The sequence below is a fragment of the Punica granatum genome, chromosome 2, assembly GCF_007655135.1.
Source record: "Punica granatum isolate Tunisia-2019 chromosome 2, ASM765513v2, whole genome shotgun sequence".
NCBI lineage: Eukaryota > Viridiplantae > Streptophyta > Magnoliopsida > Myrtales > Lythraceae > Punica > Punica granatum.
The window spans coordinates 35,609,112-35,626,762 of record NC_045128.1 but is presented as its reverse complement, the minus strand read 5'-3'; the positions used below and the strand labels follow the sequence as shown (position 1 = coordinate 35,626,762).

Sequence of the window (17,651 nt, the reverse complement as noted above, 5' to 3'; positions counted from 1 at the left end):
CACTATATCCAGCAAGCCTGCCATCTTCTTGCTCCCTCCGTTGAGACCCAAGAGCCACTCAGCCCTCGCAATCGAAGATGAAAAAGAAGAATAAAAATTAGAGGAGGAGGTGGTGTTATAGCTCTGAGCTCTTCGAGTCATGACGAGGTTGAAGTTCAAAGTCAGGGAAGGTTTTGGTTTTCGAGACGATCGCGCGCTAAAAGCTTTTGTTAAGGGGAAGGGACGGGAATGGGAGGCAAAGAAGGAAAGAGGGAAAGGAGATAGAGGGAGAATATGTGAAGAGACTCCATTGTCGATCTGCCCCTCATCCCTTCTCAGATCGAGCCCTAATTCTAAAAGTAAAAATAAAAAATAAAAGTCAGTAATTAAGAGTCATATAACGAGCCATGTAAGCTTTTTCCATTGGAGACTAGATAAAACATTGACAGAAGAACCAAAATGTGCTAACGTTTCAAACAGAAGGGCCAATTAGTATATAAAAAATCTTTCAAGAAGTAATTTGTAGTGTGATGTATCTTTTAGGGACCAAATTGTGAATTTTGTCCAACTACTATGTCAATTATTGCTGCGGTCTTTCTTTAATCAACTGATATTTTCCTGGCAAGGGAGGATGACCCACACGGCAACAAACTGTGGCAAAACTAAATTGGTGGGCGGCCCATTGTGCTAATTGGCACATCCTTATCAGGTGATTTGAGCGGGTTGGTGTAATTAATATAGAAAAAAAAAGAGAGTAGGAAAACAGAAGAGTGGGACCCCTAATGTTGTAACCAGCCAATTGGAAGGGAACTTTGTGCATTCCTTTCAGGACTTTATATTTATATTTAGGATAAATTACAAAAAAAAATTTCAAATTTTGTAAAATTTTCTCAATTTTATCATAAATTTTATTTTGTAACAAAAAAATTATAAATTTTTTAAAATGTCTCAAAAATGACATTCGTTATAATTTTCGTTAATTTTTGCCTACATGAACTGTTAAAAGGACTCACTATCAGCAGCAAAAATTGACGGAAGTTATAACGGAGGTCATTTTTTAGACATTTTAGAAAACTTATGGTTTTTTTGTTACAAAACAAAATTTATGACAAAACTGAGACTTTTTATAAAATTTGAATTTTTTTTATAATTTACCCTTATATTTATATAAAATAAGACACGAATAAGACATGAATTATTGCATGCATTCCAAACTTAAACATATCGTGGAGCTATTTAGATTGCGTTTGGTAGATATGAACGGAAACTGACAACATGGACCCAAGGATCTACCAATCGCATGTATTTTATACAGTTGATTGTATTATGTTACGTTCTTTGTATTTAACATGTCAAATATGACCTTACTCTATCATTTAGATTTTTTATATAGATCATTCTACAACATCGTGTTGTGTTCCTATACCACGAGCGAAATTTTATCCTCCTCTTTGTTTGCAAGGGAAGATTCGGACAATATGTACGATACCAAAATCAACGGTAGCACCTTCCGTCCCTCATAAACAAAGACCGTGTTTTTTTTTTTTTTGAAATGGTTTTAATGCAATAGAATAGTGAAAGAAAAAGCGGAGGAGGAAAAGGGCGAAGAAGCTTCTTTGTGTTGGGTTGTGATTAGCTCAGCGGCTGGAAGTAATCATTCAGACACGTGTACCCAAATGGGAGAACACCGGTAAACCCACCGTCCGATCGAACCCCTTGTTTTATTTAAATTATAAAAAATATATACTGCTCTTACACAAAACCAATAAAACTTGATCGCTTTCACCTTCATTTGAACGAATTTTTTTCTAAAACTAAAGGAAATGAAAGTTACAGAAGGATATTTTAAAACCAGTTATCCCTGGCAGCCAAAAGCAGTCTATGAACCTTAACAAGGGACTTAGAACACAATCCATAGGTATTTGAAGAGAGGAATAAATACCTAGTTCATATCCTACTGGAAAAGTTAGCTCTCAGAATTGCGAAATCTGGGCAGTGATTGAGATTGAGCATTTTCAGCTTCACTGCCACCAGCAGAACAATAAAGAGGCCATTCACGATGATAGAAATAAACCTAAGAGCTCCAAATTCCAGTAACCAGAAAAAAATTGCTCCAGGCCTATCGGAACCTTACACCCCTCCCCCCATTGAAGCCATCTCAATTCTGGCAGAAGATTAAAGGAACCTTAAATTTTCCGGATCCCCTCTTGGCAGATCAGCCTTCCAGTCGGGAAATATTATAGCCTCTCTGCTGCTGCTTCTCATTGAAAGACTCGTCAAAGTTATCATTTGATTCCTCATTAGAATAATCTTCTAGGCGACCTGATCCTCCTCGCCCTACCTTAAAGTAAATCGTATGTATCTGAATATAAATGCCGTAAGTTCTCAAAAAATTTGCTCCAACACTAGTGAAATGGGTCTCCATCCACTGAATGAGGAAAAAGGAGGGTAAGAGAAGCAAACCTGAGGAGGACATTACGCATGCCTTGTTAGATGTCGCAGCTTCCAAAATAATTTACACCCAGAAATATATAATTAAATAGACTCCGGCTCCTCCTATCCCCGAATCTCTTTAAACTTTTCGCATCGTGAAATATCGAGAATCTAGCTTCTCTAGATCTGATGGATCAATTAGATTCTCAATAGCTGTGCAACATGAAATTTCTAATGTCTGCAATTCTCCCCCCGAGTTTTCAAGCCTTTCAAGTTCCTGTACCTTCACACGACCATCAGCATACAGTGTGGTTCGAACAATTTAAAAGCTTTTGACAGATTGGGTTAAACTTTAATTGCTTTACATCCACTGATATCTAACCATGCCAATGCCTCCAATTTATCAAGTCCACCAAGCCCTTCCAACTTCTCACAACCATTACAAAACAGATACTGCAGAGACACTAAATTTGACAGATCATGTAATCTATCAGCAGATGTTCCATTAATATCCAAATCCTCTAGCCACACAAACTTCCTTCCAATACCTTGAATTTCATGTAGCTTTTGGCAACGTGTAGCATATCTCCTCCACTTCGGCAAATCTGGTGGCTACTCAAGATTTTCTAGAGCATGAAATATCTAATGACATCAGACCTATTCTAGCTTTTCACAAACATTTTAGATTAGCTATCACTCTGCAGAAAGAGTGGACAAAATTCTCATCCCCAAGGCCTTTAAATCCCACGAGCTCTGGGCAGTACCATAGCAGTAAACCTGACAATTTGCTGATCTCTAAAGGTCCACTCTGCAGACCCAAGGGAAGTTTGGGCAGCTACAGAGAGCAACGTCACCGTCTGAAAGTACCTCGAGCATAGCATACCAACTTTATCCAGTACGACACTAATATTTACCCCAGAAATGTACTAACAGAGAATATGAACCACCAGTTCTTTTTTTCACTGCGTTGATCTTGTCATTCAGAGATGTCTGTTTCCTGGTTCCACAACCTTATCGTGTACCGCACTGACCGTTTAAAGTCAACGACTGTTCGGTTTCACACAGAGAGAGAGAGAGAGAGAGAGAGAGAGAGAGAGTTGATTACACTATAGGCAGAGGACAGAGTTGAGTCTCCATCTTCCCCTGAATCTGATTGAAACTCTTTGGTTTCAGAAGCAATGGATGTTGATGGTGAGAGTAATGGCTATCCTTGGTGGGCATGCCTGTGCTGTGGCTTTTTCTCACTGTTTGCTTCAAGCGAAAGAAGTGCAGAATCTGCAGCTATCAGTTCAGATGATGCTGTCTCTCGGGACTCTAATGTCCTAGCTAGACATTTATCCGCATCCCCAGCAGAATTTGAACCGGGCTATGAGTATGAGGTTTTCCTGAGCTTCAGGGGACCGGATACTCGCAAAGGCTTCACTGATTTCCTCTACAACGCCCTTGTAGATGCTGGGATACGCACCTTTCTGGACGACGAGGCGCTCCGTAAAGGAGAACAAATCGGGCCTAACCTCCTGGAGGCGATCAAGCAATCAAAGGTCTCTGTACCCATCTTCTCCAGGGGCTACGCTTCTAGTAAATGGTGCCTCAAGGAACTGGCCCAGATGGTGGAATGTAGGAACTCGGCAGGGCAGATGATAATGCCCATTTTTTATGATGTCACGCCCAATGAGGTTCGGCATCAAACAGGACGAGATTATAAGACAGCATTTTCACAGCACGTGAAGACATACAGCTCGAACGTCGTTCAGCAATGGAGGGATGCTCTAGCTGAGGTCGGAGCCTAAAGGGATGGGATCTGAAGAATGTGGCAAATGGGTAATCATTTATAATTTAACAGTGACTGCTTCTTCTTGCTGATATTCTGTCGTCCAATTTTCCGAGCTCAATCTGCTGAATCCTGTGAAGTATGTTTGTTGACATCCGTTAATTTGATTAACCTTGTCGCTATCATTATTGTTTGTGCTCCGGTATGTTAGTTTTTCCACTTAATAATTATCAGTTTTTGGATTTCGTTTTTAATGTTTCCACATGAATATGTGCAATCCTGCAGACACCAAGGCCAGTTAATAAAGCTAGTAGTTACAGAGATTTTGAGGGAATTGAAGAAAGCTCATCTTCTTGTGACCGACAACTTAGTTGGGATTGAGGATCGCTTGGAGGCAGTCATCTGATTGGTTGATGTTGGTGCGAGAGATGTAAGGATGATTGGGATATGGGGTATGGGAGGCATCGGTAAGACGACTCTTGTGAAGGTCATCTACAATCAGATTTTGGATCAATTTGACGGTCGTAGCTTCCTCAATGACATTCATGAGTCGGTAAAACAGAATGGTCTTAAGTACCTGCAAAGTCTGCTAGTTGCTGATATCTTAAGGCGTGAACGTCAGGATTTCACTAGTGTGGATGAGGGAACTGGGGAGCTTAAGCGCAGGTTCCGTGACAAGAGAGTCTTCATTGTTCTCGATATTGCTTGCCTCTTCACAGGCAAGCAATATCGAGAAGCAGATATTTTTGGATATTGCTTGCCTCTTCACAGGAGAAGATAAAAATATTCCCTCATATATGTGGAAAGATTGCAATTTCTTTCCGGAAGGTGGAATTGACATCCTTCTTCTAATGTCTCTGATTAGGATTGTACCGGATAACAAGCTGTAGATGCATGATCAACTCAAAGATCTCGGTCGGGAAATTGTCCGGAAAGAAAATTATGGACAACCAGGAAAACGCAGTAGGTTGTGGTACTATGAAGAAGCAAAGGATGTATTGGACAATTCTGAGGTATAAATAATTCAAATGCTGCACTAACCCTTGGGCGTTTTAGATCTTAATTTATCTTAGAACTTCTTTCAAGAAGTTTCATCTCATTGTTTACCAATTCGCAGTTGTTTGTGGAGCAGGGTACGGAGAATGTTTTAGCCTTCCATCTTGATTTTAGAGTTGGGTTCGAAGACTGCCATTTCACCGGCGAGCAGTTTAGAAAGCTATCAGAGTTGAGGTTCCTCCATTTACATTGTGATGCTCTGGAAGGAAATTTTGATGGCTGCTTATCGAACTTGAGATGGTTGAGTTTGCATAGTTCTATATTGATGAACCAGATGCCTATGCCAGCCAATTTAAATCTAAAGAACATCGTTGTTCTGGAATTAACATCATGCGATGTTAGAGATGGTTGGGACTCTATCCAGGTCATACGAACAAAAGTCATCTTCTTTTTGTGCGTAATCTTTGTATTAAGCTTTGATTTCTGATTTGTATAATTTCAACTTGTTCTGCAGATGGCTGTGAAACTGAAAGACCTTTCCCTGCGACAATGCCATTATTTTACCAGAACTCCTGATTTTTCACGGTTTACTAATTTAGAGAGTTTAAGCTTTGAAAACTGTCACCAGTTGGAAGTGATCGCTTCATCAATAGGGAGGCTTAAGAGTCTGGCGTTCCTAAACCTTAGTTTTTGTCACAACATTAGGGAGCTACCTCATCAAGTGGGCTATTTGAAGGCATTGACTGAGCTCATTATTGATGGAACTTCGTTGCAAGATATACCAATCTTGAGTCACTTGAAGAAGCTCAAAATTCTCCATGCAAAGCAATGCAAGTTTTTGTATCAGATTCCCAACTCCATTGATCTCGGAACTTCTCTCTCGGATCTAATACTTGATTTTTCTGAAATCATCGAGCTTCCTGACTCCATACAGGCTCTTGTGAAACTACAGCGTCTGTCATTGAAGAGCTGTTCGTTGTTGACAGCACTTCCAGATTCCATTGGGCAGCTGAAGGAATTAATCGAGCTTAACTTATCTTTAACGAGAAGGATTACTAAGTTGCCCGATTCCATTGGAGATTTAGAAAAGCTGCAAGTGCTCAACATTGGTCACTCTGGCATACGTCGCTTATCGACAAATCTTGGAAATATGAGAAAGCTCATGGTGCTCGACGCTTCGTTTTGTGTGGAGATGGAGGGAGAACTTCCTTCTGAGCTCGGGCAATTGTCCCTCTTAAGGGTCTTGAGATTAGATGATGCAGGCATTAGAAGCCTTCCGCTATCTATCAGGAATCTTGATCATCTCCAGACACTCAATGTAATAGGATGCCATGACCTTCACACTCTCCCTGAGCTTCCTACTGGGTTGACTAATCTTCAAGTTACTTGTAAGTCACCGGTGCCAATCCCGAATCTCCCTGATTTAATTAATTTGAAGCAGTTAACATTTTCTGAGTGCTTTAACTTGGCAGAGATGACCCCGGGCATTGCAAAGTTATCGAAGTTGGAATTCTTACAGTTTCTCAGAACAGGTATTAGCAGCTTACCTGAGGAAATTGGTGCACTTTCTCAGCTAAAGGTGCTCAGCATTGTAAATTGCTGGAAACTTCGATCCCTTCCCACCCTTCCCGCAGGCCTTCAGGAGCTATGTGTTGTCGGGTGCAATCTATTTCATGCATTACCTGATCTTTCGAACTTGCAGAACCTATCAGAGCTACAACTACGTGAATGCTCTCTGATGGAAATTCGAGGTCTTGGGAGATTAGCATTTTTAACACGCCTGACAGTTAGAAGCCGGAGAATAGCTAACCTTGATGCGCTTGAGAGAGTAGAAGCTCTGACATACTTGGAAGTCTCATACTGCAGAAATCTTGAAAGACTACCAGATTTATCGAATCTGAAGTTGTTGAATGAGATAAAGGCTAATGAGTGCAAAAGGCTGGATGAAGTCGAAGGCCTTGACGATTTGTGCTCCCTGAGGAATTTAGAGATTCGCAATTGCACATCCTTGGAAACATTGCCTGATTTGTCAAGCTTAAAGCTGTTGGAACGCTTGGACGCTGGAGGCTGCGAGAAGCTACACGGCCTAGAAGGCCTCGATGAGTTGGAATCACTGCAAGCGTTAAATCTCAGACATTGCAAAGCAATTACAAGGTTGCCAAATGTCTCGGGGCTGAAGTCCTTACAGTGGCTAGATATCTCAGGCTGTGATAACCTAACAGAAATTCCAGGGCTCGAAGAGATAAATCCAATATCAATTTCTAGATATTAAGTGAAATTGAGGGGTTCGGGTCTGTAGCAACTTCTGTGATGGACTTCAATCTCTCAATATCAGACTACGGTGAGTTTACAACTTCAGAAAGTATTTCCTTTGATAGTCATCGCATTTGTCTGAGACTTTTGGTTTGTAAATGGCAGAGTCGTTTCTTCTGCACTGTTTATTGTTTACTAGGTAGTCGTAGTCAATGCAAACATTTGGTAGGATTGACCGTTGGGGTAAACATTCTGAATTGCCCTGTGTATTTGCCTTAATCATACTGTTTGGTGCTAGATCAATATTTGATTGATTACTGATAATGCCGTCTCGTGTATTACTATCACTATCATGTACCTCCAGATAAATGGTACCTGACAGATGAGAATTTTAGCTCTGGAAGCATACTGAATGGAGAGTTCTATAATCTCGAACTATCTGACAATGTTATTTTGAAGCCAATGTTCTGTTGCGAGACATGCTTCTTCGAATTGCTTTCTTTAGAATAAGAAACTTGCCCCGGCAAGTACTTGTAACTGTTTGCTCTATGTCACCTTTTTTGACATCTTCCAGCTATTTTTCTGTCATCTCTAACTTGATATCATCGATGTACAGCAAGGAATGTCCGCTTATCTGACTCATGAAGGATTACTTATTCAGAGACACTTCCAGTTCTGGTAAGTGTTAAATAACTCTTAAAGTTTCTTTCTTCCGGTTCACTTTTTTTTTTTTTTTGGGTTCTATATCTCTTGTCTAATGCTGTAGTTATCTCAGTTATCAGAGAAACAATAAAGGAAGATAAGCTCCTTAATTGGCTTGCTGACTACTTGCACTATTTGTTGGAATGGAAGGAAAGAAGCAGCTGGCAATGTGGGAAGAGATCGATTCAGGATTCTCTTAATTTTGAGAAGTAGAATGTGATTTACATAGACTCAAACTGTTGCAGATATGTCTATATGATAGTCGGCTGCAGCATTACAAAGCCACTGAAATGTTTATTTACTTTCTAATTCACTCATTTGAATGAATATCTGTTTCGGATTCTTCATTTTTCATCGACAGCTTTTGAGAAGTGCCATCAGAAATGTCAAACTCATCGTATTTGTAAGAAGTAAAAACAGTCAGCTAGAGTTTAAGAAAACTACGCAAAAGTGAAACTTGCTAAGGAAGGTTCAGAAGAAACATGGCAATTTGCTATTACTGCCAACGTATGGTGCATATATCGAAAGTATATGCTGTCGAACATTTTGTTGGGAAAGGATGCTCAAACAGTCAATTGCGCAGCAACTCAAAGGACACCGAGAACTTTTTACGTGGAAAACCCCAATGAAGGGAAAAATCACGGGACTAAATCCAAATCAACTTTCCACTAGATTGATGGAGATTACACTTTGTTTTTCATCAAGGGCAAGCTCTCGGATCAATCCAAACTCAAGAGAACACTCTCTTTGGTGGATTACAATTTCATCGCCCACAAAGGGTGGATTACAATTTACAAACACGACCAAAACAACAGAGCTCAAATATAAATTCTGACCAGAGTTAACCAATAAATCTTTCCGAAGCATGGTGTTTCTTTCCATGCAACCAGAAGCAAAAATCACTCCCATGTTCCTCGCAAAGAAGTTGCCAAATTTTTATCTAACAACCGAAAGATTGTCAGGTCTCGCACTGCCTGATCCCTTCAAGAAGCTCAGGACCGATATCTTCTCTGCCTTCAGTATGGAGCTCCTCATCATCCTAGGCGTGGACCGCAGAAGCTGCTTTCACAGTATTGCACATTTGCTTACGAAAAGTACTTGCCTGGGTTTTGTCTGATCTGCAATTATTTGAAGAGAATATAATTGGAACTAACATAACCAACAGGCCAGACTACAAAGCAATAATAAAAGGGAATGCGTGCAGGAAATTATTGAATAGGCAGAGTTGTAGAATACAAATGAGCTGCACAGGAAAAAGTTATAGGAAGATTTTGGAAGGAAATGATCAGATCTGCATAAAAGATTGTCGCAGTGATTAAGGAAACTTCTTACCATGTTCTCTCCATTCTGCAGCTGACTCCATTATTAGCCATATTTGCTGGTCAGGACTTGCCTCTGCATACAAACATGAGGGCCACCCCTTTCAAGCACTTGCTATTGAACAACCTGGAAAGGAGAGAAGTCCTTTGTCTGCCCCATGCATCCCTCATTATAACTCATACCCAAGTGTCGTACAGGTAATATCTTTTCCCACCAAAAAAACTAGAAAGGCACTCTACCATTATAAATTTTATAGACTGTCAATTGATTTGAATCGTCAAAGACTTCTAAGTGAAAATTTTCCAGGTTTTCGAGCCCCTCGAGTTCTGGTACCTTCTCGCAGCCATCGGCATACCATTGTCTCAATACTCCATAGTTCGATTGGTTGAGTAACTTCTCAGAGGTCCCACCTTGTAACAGCCCTAATGATCTCAATTCATCAAGCCCATCAAGTTCTTGTAACTTCTCAATACCATTACCACGTAGACATTGCCCCACTTTCCACTCCGGCTGAGTTGGTGACTTTTCCACTTTTTTCAGCCCCTCAACTTCTTGCAACTTCTCACAACCATCAGAATCAAAATATTCCAACAATCTTAAGTTTGACAGATTGGGAAACTTTTCAATTGACTTACATCCGCCGTATTTAACTCTGTCAATGCACCCAATTTATCGAGGCCATCAAGTCCTTGTAACTTCTCACAGCCACAGGCATCAAAATATTCCAACAATCTTAAGTTTGACAGATTGGGCAACTTTTCAATTGACTTACATTGGCTGATACTTAACCGTGTCAATGCACCCAATCTATCGAGGCCATCAAGTCCTTGTAACTTCTCACAGCCACAAGCATAGAGATATTGCAAAGATTTCAAGTTCGATAGATCAGGCAACCTTTCAATTGCTTTACATCCTGAAATGGATAGCGATTCCATTCTTTCCAGAGATTCAAGCCCCTCAAGTCCTCGTAACTTCTCACAACCATCAGCCCATAACCTACGCAAGAACTTTAAGTTCAACAGACTGGGCAACTTTTCAATTGATTTACAACATGTAATGGTCAATCCCATCAATGCTCCCAATTTATCAAGCCCGTCAAGTCCTTTTAGCCTAGTGCAGCCCCGAACACCTACATAATCCAATGACTTTAGGTTTTATACATTCAATGTTTAAATGGACACCGCACAAACTGTCAACCGAGTCAAGGCATGCAAACTGCTAACGCCTTGAATTTCAACAAGCTTTTCACAAACGTTTACCTTCATCGAGGACAATGCACTCAACTTGGATAGATCTGGCAGCCTCTCAAGATTTTCACATGCAGAAACAGCCAGATGTATCAAAGATTCCAGCTTATCAAGGCCATCAAGTTTAGCTATCCTTCGGCAGAAAGAAATGTACAAAAGTTCTCAATGACGCTAGATCACCGAGGCTCTCAATTTCAACAAGCTCAGGGCAGTCGTGCAGCTTTAATTCAGATAACTTTTGCAAATTTGAAAGCACTGTCGATCTTGCAAGGGAATGACAACGTGATATACATAGCTTATGCAGACCCAATGGAAGTTCGAGAAGGCATTGGAGATTGACATTATTAAGCATAGCCAACGTGCCAATTCCGTCCAGTAAGATGCTAACATTTGACTGAGATATATGCAGCTTCTCCAACTTCGACAACTCCAAAATCTCCTTGGGAACCACCGACCGGACAAATTCTATCTTCTTTAGGTTAATCAAATCAGGGAGATTTGGTATTGGCACCGATGACTCACAAGTTAGTGAGAGTTCTTAGCTGTGTGCACCATGCTAAATCAAGAGTCTTAAGACAAGGAAGGCCCTCAATTGTCACTGGAATGCTGCTAATATTTGTATGACGCAATAGCAGGACCTTTAAAAGGGATAGCCTCCCAAGCTCGATTGGAATTTGTCCTAGTAATCGACACCCTGAAGTGTCTATGGATTCAAGTTTCTCTAACTGTCCAAGAGCAGTAGGTATAGATTGGACTGAACTATGATCAATCTTAAGCACTTGCAGATTAATCAGATTCTCAATGGAATCGGGCAATATTGCCACCCTTATCTTGGATAGAACCAACTTGACCAATGAATTCAAACCCCCAATGGACTTCGGAAGCTCTCTTAGAGGAGTGCTTGCTACCGTTAGCTGTTGCAATGTCACTAACGATCCAATCGACTCTGGAAGCTCACTAATTTTTGATTGATCAAGTCTGAGATCTGCGAGAGAGGTTAATGGTGTGTTTATTTTCGAAAAAATATTTAATTTAACTCAACTCAACTCCACTTATCTTCAATTCAACATCACAATCATTACTTTTTTTATTTTTAAAATTTTTTTAATCATTCAATTTAATTTTTAATATTAAATTCTCTCAACTATTCATTACTTTTTCACAATTCAACAACACAATCATTACTTAATCATTATTTTCTCTTAATTATTTATTACTTTTTCACACTTTTTTTCATAATTCAACCATACAATCATTACAAACCAATTAAAATCAAAACTCAACTCAGCTCAACTCTCAATCCAAACGCACACTAAATGGCTTATAGAACTTGAAACCTGAGTCAGACACGCACAGTTGTTGGCACTCAGGGTTTCAAGCTTCATCAAACCGTCCAGGGTAGGCAACTTTTTTATGCTAGTGCCATCAATGACAAGTTCAAGCGACATTTCCTTGCTGTCCAATTGCTTTGGAAGCTCCTTAACGAAATGACAATCTGTCATATTGAGGGAAGCAAGATGCTTAAGCTTACCTATGGAAGGGTCAATCACCTGCAGTCTTTCGCAATCTCTTAGATTTAACCTCTCCAGGTTGCAAAATGGAGACAAATCAGGAGTTCGAGCAAGTTCTTTACAGTAGCTGAGGTCAAGAACTTTCAGCTTCATCGCCATCATCTGCAAAATAATTAGTAAGTATTGCCGAACTTGCCATAGACAATATTATCAATTAGAGAATTCAATGTATTAGCAGAGACCTGAATTGAGTTCCAAGCATTCCAATTATGTGTGACCTTGCTATCTGACAAATCAAGGATGAGTAGGTCCTTTGCATTCAAATTTGTCGCTGTGCAGTTGAGTGAAGGTATTTTCCACCAAAGCCATCTCAGGGTTGGTAGAAGATTCTCAAAATCGCCAGCAAGATTAGCACAGTCTAGTTGGAGAAATCTCAACTTTGATAGCTTCCTAAACTGGCTAGGCGTAAAACAGTAGCACTCCAACCCAATCTGATATTCAAGTCGGATGGCTTCTATATTTTTCGACCGCTGCTCCAAAAAGATAAATGAAAGAAAGAAAAGAAAATTTGAATAAAGATTTCCATTTCTTTTATCTGTCTAACAACACAATAGCCTTTTGTACAACCAAAGATGAAAAAAGAAGAAAATATGTTTTACCTGATTGTTCAGCAGCACATCAACTGCTTCGTCGCCCCACAACCTACTCTGCTTCCCTGGATCTTTAGGGTTTTCTTGCCGAACGATTCCCCTACCAAGATCTCGAAGCTGATCATGCATCCGTAGCATATTGTCCTCTCCAATCTTAATAAGAGACAGTAGTTGGAGGACTTCAATATCAGCTTCCGGAGAAAATTTATACTGATCTTCCCACATGTGAGCTACTGTCTTTTTATCTTTCCAGCTGAAAAGGCATGCAATATCTAAAAACATTTGTTGTTGTTCGTGCTCTAATGCATCATAGCTAATCCTCAACTTGAATTCGACTTCGTTATTTGGCACTATCTTCAACTTCTGCAATGTTGCCTTCCACGTATACTCACTTTTCCCATGCAGAAAAGAGCCAATAACTTCAAGAGCTAGCGGAAGACCTCCCGTTCTTTTGACAATTTCTTCTGATAGAGCTCTCAGTCTAACTGCGGGAGCATCTCTCCTTATGGCATGCTTGTAAAATAGTTGGAGGGCCTGCTCTTTCTCCATTTCCTTTACTTCATAGACCTGATGCTCTTGAGGGACTTCTAAAGCGCCCTTGTTTCTAGTGGTGATGATGATTCTACTCCCTTGGCCGAACCAGTCAAGGTCTGCAGCCAGTGCATTGAGTTGATCAACACTATCAACATCATTGAGAAGAATGAGGACCTTCATCTCATGAAACCTACGCTTGAGTAAGCTTATTCCTTCATCAATGGTAGCAAACTCCAGGCGGTCACACTTCAAGAGGTCAGCAACAAGTTGACTTTGCAATTGCCAAAGACCGTTTTGGCTGAGCCCTGATGTTTCTCGTACATCTTGTAGGAAGCTGCAACTGCCAAAATCATCCAATATCTGGTTATAGACGACCTCAGCAAGTGCCGTCTTTCCAATGCCCCCCATGCCCATATACCAATAAACCTCACATCTGGCGCATCGACACTCAGCATTCTCATGACTGCTTTCATGTGATTGTCGATCCCTACTAAGTTGTTGTTGACACAAAGATGAGCCTTCTTCAACTCCCTCAAAACCTTTGTGACTATCATCTTAATCAATTTTCCTTCATGTCTGTGGCATAAGATTAATCTCATGAGGGCAAGGTAAAATAGTTGATAGTTCAAAGAAATAAAACATTGACTGATAATGGAAGCAAAAATTTAACCAAAAAAAATCATTTGCAGTAATTCTAGAAAAAGGACTTCTACTACGGTATGAAACTTTATGTTGCACGTACAAGCAAAATGTGCTGAAGAAATGTGTAATATTATCTATAATAGGACACTATTTTGCTGACAATGTTTCATAGATTGCAAGTGAAAATAGTGCAGTATTGTCAATTTCTATAGGATATACAAAACTTGTCATACGACGCCAGACGGCAAACCATACTGTCATTCCCACTGATCTTACAATTCCCATCAGTTTTTACAGCCTACACTAGTTGTGAGAAAATTTTTAGATTGGTTAAATTGTACAGTCTATAATTTCATTTTTTGAAAAACGCGAAATTATTCTAATCATATGTGTTTTAAGTCGATGATAAATATGATTTACACATTATACGGAAAACTTAAGTGAGAACGCTGCTACAACTGCAAAAAAAAAAATATGCAAAAAATTTATAGCACCAGACAGATAACTATGCAATAGGGAATCGTTTAATTACCCATTGGCCGCGTTCTTTAATTCCCAACCCTTCAAAGATCCAACCTCTGCAAGAGCTCTCTTCCACCTTTGAACAGTCTCAGGGTCTTGCTTTTTGGCGTGCTGCTGAAAGGCTCTGGCGTAACTCCCGGTCTGGTGTTGGACTATGTTTGGCGTGACATCGTAGAAGATGGGAAGCATGATCTGCTTCCTTGCCTCCCTGCACTCCATCATGAAGGCAAACTCCTTGAGGCACCACTTACTGGATGCATAGTTTTCAGAGAAGATGGGTATGGAGAAGCTAGACCGCTTGATTACGTGAAGAAGTTCAGGACTAATTTCCTTGCCGATGCCGAGCCTCTCATTGTCCCTGAAGACACGGATCCCAGCACCTTCAAGGGCAGTGTAGAGGCCATCAGTGAATCCCTTGCGAGTATCTTCTCCCCTGAAGCTCAGGAAGACGTCATACTCATATCCCGGTTCGCCACTAACCGAGGACGAGCATGAGGGGTCGACTCTGCAGCCACCACCAGTGCCACGGGAGAACGCATCATTAGAAGTAGTAGCTGCAGATTCTGCAGCACTTCTGCTTCTTTTCTTCATAACAAAAACAGTGACAAGGATCGAAGCAAACGAGGAGAGAAAGGCAACGCATATGGATGCCCACCAAGATAACCAAGGACTACCATCAGTAACCATTTCCACATACTTCCGATCAAAGATCGAATGAGAGAACTGTCAGAGAGTTTTTTCAATTGCAGTAGTTTGATGGGAGAACTTTGATTGAGCTCTCTTCTCCCCCTCTGCCTCTCAATCAACTCTTCTTGTCTGAAATCACAATATATTTTTTTTCTTTTTTCAATCCAAAAACAACAGCTGACTCTGTGTTTCCCAACAATGGTCGGCCCCATTCAACCAAAGATATTTTCCCGAAGCACATGCACAGCTGACTAAGCAGGTTTGGTGTTCACAAACATGTAAAGAATTGGACATCTGAAGTGGAGTGAGTCTGTCACTTTAAAGGTCGAAAGTTTGATTCTATTTTGTTGCGCTTATGCTGGAGCTGCTATATTTATCAAATATGGCAGAAAAGGGATGCTTGTGTTTTTCAACAGAAATTCAGCATTGTTTCCTCCATTTTGCAGCAGATTACAAGTCTTGTACAGTTTAGAGTCCAATCTATTCCAAATCTAGAGTTTAACCTTAGATTCTCTTTAGCTGATAGGAGCTTCAAATTTTGACCTCGATGTAAATAGTTTTCTTTAATGGTTCTCTTTGGATAAGTGTACTATGTACATTCTCTCTTTGGTTAATAGAATTCATCACTTATCCACAAAAAAAAAAAGACATCCTCTTTTGATGCTTTCAATCACTTCTGCCAAGTGAAGTGAAAAAGCTCAAAAGTCGGTTTACAAAAGAATTTCACCAACCATGGACAAAAGCAGCAACCTTGAAGAACAAGAGCTACACTTCTTCAAGAGCTACGCACATACACAACACTAACGGACGGACGGACCGATCTATTCGGCGAAACGAAGATTTACCACACCAGCACGAGCGAGTGATTTAATACAAAACTCCTCTATCATCAATTCATAAAACTCGAACCAAAGCGACACGATCGCCAGCAGCAGAGCGCTGCAACGAGCCACCACTCAAAGCAAAATCTTAAATGAATTATCAAACAAAATCCACTACGTCAAAGCAGATTACCGATTTCAAAAGGTCTGAATCTTCTTCTTCTTTCTTCTTCATTCTCCGTACTCCCAAGCGCTAAGAGAATGCAACCAAAGAAGAACTCGTCAATCATCGCTTGGAAGCCGACGAAACTTCAACCGGAACAGGATTGCGACATGGGGAATCGGACAACAGCCAGCCGGAAGCATACAGGCATTTCTACCCCGAGGGAACTTCAAGTGAGATTGACGAGTGCTCTGTCGGCGGCACTGATCTTGAAGAGTGAAACAAACACCGCCACAGCTGCCGGCGACGGCGTCGACTACATTGAATTGGAGAGGGAAAGGGTCCATCAGTGTGCTTCGAGGCTTACTGAAAGTGGGACCACGCAGAGAATATGCCCATTGCCAAGTGTTTCCCATTGCTAAGCGAAGATGCGGTCAAAAATGCTTTTCTTTTTTCCTTTTTTTTTTCCTTAGTTGGTTAAAATGCTTTTCGTGTTACTTATTTAGTTGCGACCCTATGATTGAATTAAACTCCACGATTTCATCGACGGGTTCTAATTTTGGATAAATTTCATGGAGAAAGTAATTTTTTCATATAAATAAATATGTCCGATAATTATTTTTTAATTATTTACTTTCCTATAATAATTATTTAAACAATACTTGAGAAATTAACGCATTGTGCGGACATTAATAATTTTTAAATTTTTACAATCCGTTGGAACACAATTTTGACATTTTTGCATGCAGGAGAGAAATTTTTATAGAAAATATAAAATTGAAATTAATGAAGTCGATAGGAGTAATCGAAAAATTATGTATGGAAGATTCTCATGAATTGAATGGAAAACTTTCTTTCGAAGAAGCCTACTTTAATTGTATATAATTGGGAATGAGGAAAGAGGGATATGGTGCAAGTGACCGAAAGGAGAGAGGAGGAGGAGGCTTCTTGGTGCTTGGAGATGTCAGGGATGCCATCTCTTGGGCAGAAGAGAGGCGAATTAAATTAATTTATTATATTTATTAATTTATTGAGGGTTAATACACTTAGAATAAATATATAATGAAACATTGCCTATATATTTATGTGGAAATTTTGCATCGCGCAAATGAAAATATCTCATCAACTCTCATAGGAGGAGTTTAAATTATAATATATATATATATATTAAATATATAAATATAGAGATTGAATTCTGGGAATAGTTGGTGATTCACTCAACATTTCGGAAAATTCTCTACGATGACCGCGTGTCATGTGGACATGTCACGATGATCCCCTGGGACAGGCGGCGCATCACACAGCTCCCACACGCATGTTACACGGTCACGGCAGGGGGGTTACCAAGACTTTAATTAAGTGGGCCAACTTTGGAACTAGACAGAGAGAGCCAACCTAGCTAAGGAAAGAAGGGTCAGCC

The 17,651-nt window shown here is 40.2% G+C and overlaps 2 protein-coding genes and 1 long non-coding RNA gene across 6 annotated transcripts; 1 reads left to right on the top strand and 2 right to left on the bottom strand.

Moving 5' to 3' along the window:
- Positions 1–3,456: 3,456 nt before the first annotated feature.
- Positions 3,457–8,486, top strand: LOC116196374 (protein SUPPRESSOR OF npr1-1, CONSTITUTIVE 1-like). 4 transcript variants are annotated; one of them, XM_031526056.1, is made up of 6 exons: positions 3,457–4,233; positions 4,469–5,196; positions 5,301–5,603; positions 5,694–7,520; positions 8,049–8,110; positions 8,285–8,486. In XM_031526056.1, exons 2-4 carry the CDS (start codon positions 5,074–5,076, stop codon positions 7,449–7,451), a joined length of 2,184 nt encoding a protein of 727 aa, XP_031381916.1. In that variant the 5' UTR covers positions 3,457–4,233; positions 4,469–5,073; the 3' UTR covers positions 7,452–7,520; positions 8,049–8,110; positions 8,285–8,486. The 4 variants fall into 4 exon arrangements, with proteins under 4 accessions (XP_031381916.1, XP_031381915.1, XP_031381917.1 ...); XM_031526055.1 differs by having other exon boundaries at positions 3,458–4,233; positions 8,208–8,486; XM_031526057.1 differs by having other exon boundaries at positions 3,463–4,233; positions 5,316–5,603; positions 8,208–8,486.
- Positions 8,487–8,781: 295 nt separating this feature from the next.
- Positions 8,782–10,032, bottom strand: LOC116196389. The gene is made up of 2 exons (XR_004154808.1): positions 9,467–10,032; positions 8,782–9,252 (listed from the first exon to the last, which is right to left on the bottom strand). It is a non-coding gene; the product is annotated as an uncharacterized LOC116196389 (long non-coding RNA).
- A 493-nt stretch (positions 10,033–10,525) lies between these two features.
- LOC116196376 (TMV resistance protein N-like) lies at positions 10,526–16,856 on the bottom strand. The gene is made up of 6 exons (XM_031526059.1): positions 16,262–16,856; positions 14,571–15,065; positions 12,872–13,972; positions 12,455–12,742; positions 12,233–12,374; positions 10,526–11,686 (listed from the first exon to the last, which is right to left on the bottom strand). The coding sequence occupies exons 3-6, from the start codon at positions 13,808–13,810 to the stop codon at positions 11,220–11,222; spliced, it is 1,836 nt and encodes a 611-aa protein (XP_031381919.1). The 5' UTR covers positions 13,811–13,972; positions 14,571–15,065; positions 16,262–16,856; the 3' UTR covers positions 10,526–11,219.
- Positions 16,857–17,651: the final 795 nt, after the last annotated feature.